Source organism: Uranotaenia lowii, chromosome 1 (assembly GCF_029784155.1).
Source record: "Uranotaenia lowii strain MFRU-FL chromosome 1, ASM2978415v1, whole genome shotgun sequence".
NCBI lineage: Eukaryota > Metazoa > Arthropoda > Insecta > Diptera > Culicidae > Uranotaenia > Uranotaenia lowii.
In genome coordinates this window covers 64733560-64740092 of record NC_073691.1, presented here as the reverse complement: position 1 = coordinate 64740092, position 6533 = coordinate 64733560, and the positions used below count along the sequence as shown (strand labels likewise).

General features: G+C 38.4%; 1 protein-coding gene across 1 annotated transcript; it reads left to right on the top strand.

Moving 5' to 3' along the window:
- The first annotated feature begins 2292 nt into the window (after positions 1–2292).
- LOC129739000 (uncharacterized) lies at positions 2293–3209 on the top strand. Its single transcript, XM_055730357.1, has 2 exons — positions 2293–2415; positions 2474–3209. Exons 1-2 carry the CDS (start codon positions 2323–2325, stop codon positions 2801–2803), a joined length of 423 nt encoding a protein of 140 aa, XP_055586332.1. The 5' UTR covers positions 2293–2322; the 3' UTR covers positions 2804–3209.
- The last annotated feature ends 3324 nt before the right edge of the window (positions 3210–6533 follow it).

Genomic DNA, 6533 nt, shown 5'->3' with positions numbered 1-6533 from the left:
TATCGATTTTCTCAAAAACTGTTTGATATTTCCTAGATTTGTTGAAAGCATTTGATAGCTTATAGAAAAACGCACACAATAGCGTCAAAAATTCAAAATCGAAAAAAATGGATATACGTCACTTCGTCATATCACGGCAGTACAAGCGAATGACCAGCGAAACAGTCGACCGGCACAAAAGCGGGGACACAAGTGGGCTTTGAAAAATCAAAAGGATTCAACTTCAAATTCTCAACGTCAATTTTTGTCCTCAAAATGGATGTTCACGAAAAGAACAGAAATTTGGTTTGCGTACTCTGCCTTTCTAAGACATCGTCGCTTCGACCGATAAGTGCAGGTATAAGAGTTGTTATTCGAAAATTTCTCCAAGATTTTGAATCCAGAGAAAATTTGTATCCGTCGGTCATTTGCGGAACATGTCGCGCGTCGTGTGGAGAGTTCAGCAAGGGAGGTACAAGGGTCCCCAGGATTCGAAGTTACAAGCTCGAAAATTCAATCATCACGCGATCTCAAGGAATGTGCAAATGTGAGATTTGTGTTGCTGCCGGTATACATGAGGGCAGAAGCAACCTGCCTGGTTTTGAACCCAAGAAACTCAAGCGCGGAAGACCCAGGTCCAGTCCAGACACAGAAGACATTGATGGGTGTAAAGCGGTGGTAATTTGTAAAACTTGCTACAGTGAATACGGAAGAGGAAAAAGGCACCATTGCACTCAATCCACCCGAGCGTCGAATTTGAAAATCATTTTAATTTTGAATAATGGAGAGCCCTCGTCAAGCTCAGCGGATGCGGCAGTAGCTGACTATATGCGTTCAAAGCCAGATTCACCAGGTAAAACTATATTTTAAAATAATCACCTGCAGTGATGGTTTGAATCATTTGACTTATTTTTGAATCATTTGGTTATAACTTCTTTTGAAAACATTTTTCCATGAAATGATGTTCTAAACTTTAGTAGATACAGATCTAAGCTACAACTTTCTTGTATGTCATAAATATGTATCTTCAATGTGGTATGAATTGTAGGATTTAATCCAACCCGCTAATCCAAATGATTGTGATTACGATCATTGCTCAAAAATTTAAACTTTTCGATTTCTCATTCATAAGGCATAAGAGATACAGGTTTGTGTTGGTCACAAAAGTTGCAGCTAAGATCTAGTTCTACTAAAGTTTAGAACATCATTTCTGGGAAAAATGTTTTCAAAAGAAGTTATAAGCAAATGATTCAAAATTAAGTCAAATGATTCAAACCATCACTGATCACCTGATTTAAAAAATCCAAAAAAAAAAAAATATTTTATCCATCAAGATGGAAAATGTGTTCTGCGAAATCTTCGTGGAAGACCGTCTGTATTCGAGAAAGTTTCAACTTGTCCAGAACCTCCCAAAAAACTACGTGCAGATGATTTGTTTAAGGTCAAATGCGAAAACAATCTAAGCATGAGGAAAACAATGGGTAATTAGTATTTTATTCATAACAATGGTTGTTTTATATAATCTATCTATTATCTAGGTAAGGTGTGATTAAAAGTATTCGAGCTTCTGGAGTCGATATAGAATCTGGAGTGCGGTTGAAATTGATTGAAATGAACCGGCAGCTTAAAGACTTGTTTGATGTAGTTCAGTTGTCCAGCATCACAGGAAATGTAGCACCTTCGTCAGATCATGTTGTTGCATATTGCACTGATGTACCGGAACTCATTAACCGTATCAAACGTTCAAGACCACCTGTTGATGATTTTGTGGTGAAAATAGGAATTGATGGGGGTAGGAGCTTCTTCAAGATAACGTTATCTGTGATCTCTCCGCAAATGGAACATCTGGCTGGCTTCAAGGATGGCGGCGTGAAGAAGCTTTTCATCATTGCACTTTCACCAAATCTCGCTGAAAAGTATGACAATATTTCCCCCGTTTGGACGAAACTTCTCAAATTACACGAGCTCGAATACTTGGTTGCTGGGGACCTCAAGATTATAAATATTATAATTGGCATAATGGCCCACTCTTCGAAGAATCCATGTCCATACTGTGAGGCTTTAAAGAGCGAGCTCGGTGTAGCAAACGGAACCGCGAGAACCAAAGGAAGTATAAACGAAAATTGCACAAGAAAAAAGAAATTGAATGGAAAGAACTTCGCAAGCTGCGTGAATGCCCCGTTGGTCTCGGGTAGTGATGAAGACAAAATCGTGAACCTTTGCCCGCCTCCACCGTTACATATAACGCTTGGAATTATTAATACAATTTTTAAGTCACTTGAGAAGAAAGCACCAGATTGGGTAGACTTATGGGTGGAACAAGCACAGGTGAGACACCAACAGATGACGTACGGTTTCACCGGAAGAGCTTGCCACGCGCTATTGGATGCTACCAATTGTTTGGCAGACAACCCTGAACTTTCAGATTACGTTACGGTTGGTTGTTCTACTAAATAAACTTTACCAAGTTTTTAATAAATATTACGATTTTCAGGTTCTGAATAACTTCAAAAACGTGTATGCAAAATGCTTTTCCTTTAAACTCGAGCATGGGTTTGAGGAGGCTATTGCAGATTTTGCCAGCAGCTGGGAGAAGCTGAATCTTCCATTCACATCTAAATATCACATTACAAAGTACCATGTGGCGGATTTCTGTCGAGAAGCCGGAAGAGGACTTGGGCTTCACAATGAGCAAGCCTCCGAATCCGTACATGCTGATTTTGATGTGATTTGGCAGCGATATAAAGCTCCCAAATCATCAAAGGTTTATAACGACCGTTTGTTAAACTCTTTGATTGATTACAACAGCAACCATATGTGTTAGTTTTGAGTTTTTAATATGTTCCATTCATTATTTTTAGTTGTATTGCTGTTTTATAGTTTACTTTTACTTTTTACTATTTCACTGTTTCCTTTTCCTACTAACCAATAAAAGCACCACTGATTTGAAATTCATTTTCCCCCATAACTTCACGGAAACAATAATTTAAACTAAACTTAAACCCCTAATAAACCATACTTATAATACACTTAAGCCATGTTTGGAGAGTTAAGTCAGTTGTAAATAATCATAATTTTATCAACGGCAACAAATACATACTGGTTGGAAATGACTTGGACCACTTTTTTGACGTTTTTGGAGGTTTTTTGATGATATTGAATAATTTGAATATGAATTATTTTGAAATTTCTCAACAAAAACCTTAAAATCAAGATTTCTCGGATTTTCTGCTAGGGATTTTTTTTAAAATTTACCCAGAGGTGCAGAGTGACCTAAGGAATCGAGCCCCGTACTTGGATTTGATGGACAATTTTTTTTTATAATAACGGTCCAGAGGCGCACCGTGGCACTTCCATCTGTACCGTTGAGCCGTCAGCACGTACGCCGGAGCATCGTTTCGTTGCTGTGTACCTGCAGAAATATTTTACATTATTTATTTCATTTTCTTACCTATTTAATCAGCACTTTTCAGTGGTAAATTATTTTCATTTTCTTTTATTCATATTTTCTCTTTTTTTTCCCAGCATGGGGAAGTCATCGGCCGGCGTGAAAGTCGGAAGAAAAAGGATTGCCGAATCAAATTCAGGTCCATCGACCAAAAAAGTTGAAATTTCCAATTCATTCGATGTCCTTCATAACATCGGTGGAAAGGAAAAAATCATTTTTAATTCTGATAAGAGTACTAATAAACCTTCTTCTTCTTATAGGTACTCTTAAAAATAAAAAGGTTCCACCAATTACAGTCACAATTCCTGACTACAATGGCTTTCGGAAAGAAATCGTCACTTCCGTCAAGGATGTGAAGACTTTCTTCAGATCGGTCGAAGGGGAACTGCTTGTACATTGGCGGAATCCTTTAATGATTTTCAAAAAAAAAAAAATTAAATTATTTGAATAATTAAATACACCATTTTTTACAACATTTTACTTGAGTGAAATTAATGGTAAAAGCATCACAGAAAACCGTCACAGAATTATTGGGTAAAATCACAGAAAGTCAGAATTTATTTGCGTCGAAACACAGAATTTTTTTTCGGTAACCTTGGTCTCCAGCAGGAAAAATGTATAAGAAATTTTCGAAATAAAGTAATCTCGGTCGAACCGTTCTTGAGTTTGGTTCTTATTTTGGCTTGTTCCGAACGTGCCCAAAAGGACGTTACAGAGGCAGACCCAGAAACTGTCGACGAAAATCTTGACTAAACTAAGTGAATACGCTGGCTCCGGATCTTCAACAGTGGAGGTCTCTTACTACGGCCCTATGCAACGGAGAATCAACGCGGGACCATTAAGTAAGTAAATGGTCATACTGTATATCACCTTTGAATGAATGCTGGAAGCTGACTTTCCTCGCAAAGGTAGGGCCGATTGATGGTGATCAATATCTTTTAATTTTTATCAAAGAAAAACACTCACCATCTCTTTGCTTTATTATTTATCTGCACTCAAAGAAGAGGATGCAAAATTTTGCTATGATATTGAGAACTCATGATTGGAGTGAAAGCTGAATTTTGGTTTAAGTTTTACCAAAAAAAATTAAAAAAATACAGAAAAAATCGGCCTTAATGGTTTTAGCCTTATTCAATACACGAATTGAATAAAAATGAAAAAAAACAGGACTGTACTTTAAGGACAGTTCGGAACCCAGTAAACATAAATTAACACCCGTCATGATCGCCGCATGGTAAATCAAAATAGACGCGCCAAAGCGGAGGCGTTCTTATTGCAGCTCTTATTGCAATTAATTAGACCGACTTGTGATTTGGTTGCAGGGGTATCCGATTGGCTGCCGGTGGTTGTTGCGGCTGGCGGTGGTGACAGTTAATGCATCGTTGACCGTCGAACAGCCCCCGAGGAGCTAATCTGTCACTTTAGTCGTAGGTACATGTAGTATTTAGCTTGAGGTTGGTTGAATTAAAGACCTCGGAGAAGACATAAAAATGACGAATTGAGACATTTCCAGTTCAAGTGATCGCTGGAATGAAATGCTGTTTTCTGAGAAATTTTGACATACACCTGGAATGTTGAATTCTGATGTGTTGGAATGTTAAATGTAAAATAAATATGTATTGATCGTATTTGTTTCTCAAACTTCAAACAGCAACGACCTTTGATAGAGGTAAATTGGTCCACCCACTTTTTCCAATTTATAGGCAATAAAAATAATCAAGCGTCGGAGTACCCGATAGAGTAGATAGTACCTAAATGGCATGTGCTGATTTCTCAATGTAGCATAATGTGAGCCATGAGAACCAAAGGCAACCGCTTTGGTTTTGCGTTAAAATGGAACTTCTCGAATCACCCGATCACGTGAAATTGGGTAAATGTTCATATTTCTCACACTGGAACTAAGGCAAACTATCCAATTTACAACCTAGCTCATATCATAGGAGTGTTTTGGATGGATCGATTTTGGTGGCGTGCTAGAAATGTTGGCTAGATGACGCTTCTGAAATCACACGATCGTAAATCCTAGCGCATGTCATACCCACGGATCGGTAAACACACAACAAACACCCACCTTCCGAAAAGCTTTTTTCTTTCGTTTTTTTTTCTCTCTGAGTCGAAGCCACGACGGAAGTAGACGGCGTTGTTGCAAGACAAAAAAAAACAAACTATTTGCAATAATGCCCGATTAACTTGGTTTATTTGCTCACGTTTGCTAGAGCTGTTTTGGCGTGAGTTTTTGGCCGCAAACATCGCCGTCTGACCTCCAGCGAAGAGCACGCAACTTCATATGCTTAGTTCAATCACGATGTGATCGACAGACGATAAAAAAAACATTTTGCAACTAGGCTTACGGTAGCTTTCGAATTCCTTCACTGTCAACTGTCGGTATGATAGTCGAGCAAAAAAAAAAACAAAACAATTAAACTGGTATCGATAGGTTTTTAATTCAGGTAGACAGAGTGTCAAGGTTTTGATTTTAAAATTGTACTTTTGTGAACTGTTACTATTCTCAAAGTCAACCAATTTACTTAAAAATGAAGAAAATAAGAGCAGACGGTTGAAAATTGAATTTCCTTCAAAATGAATATAAAGGGTGATACGGTCAAAATTTGGTCAACATCAACTTGACGTATTTCTTTCAATTTTGCATTTAAAAAACCTAAACACCCCTCATTTTAAAGGTGTGTGTGTGTGTAGAATGTTGCTCCTATTTTGATTTTGGAATTCACTCTTCAGTTGTCAAAATGCTGTCCAAGGAAGAAGAGCAGCGTATCAAAATTTTGCTCACGCATCGCGAAAATCCGAGATACTCGCACGCAAAGCTGGCAAAATCGCTAAATGCTGCCAAATCAACCGTTACAAGAGTAATTAAAGTGTTTGGGGAACGTCTGTCGACAGCCAGGAAGTCTGGATCGGGGGGAAATCGAAAACCGGAAGCCGCTGAGACGACAAAGAGAGTTGCCGGTAGTTTCAAGCAAAACCCTAACCTCTCTCTCCGAGATGCCGCAAATAAGCTGGGTGTATCGTCTACAACCGTGCATCGAGCCAAAAAACGAGCCGGACTATCGACTTACAAGATTCTTACAAAATTCGAGGCCAATGCGCG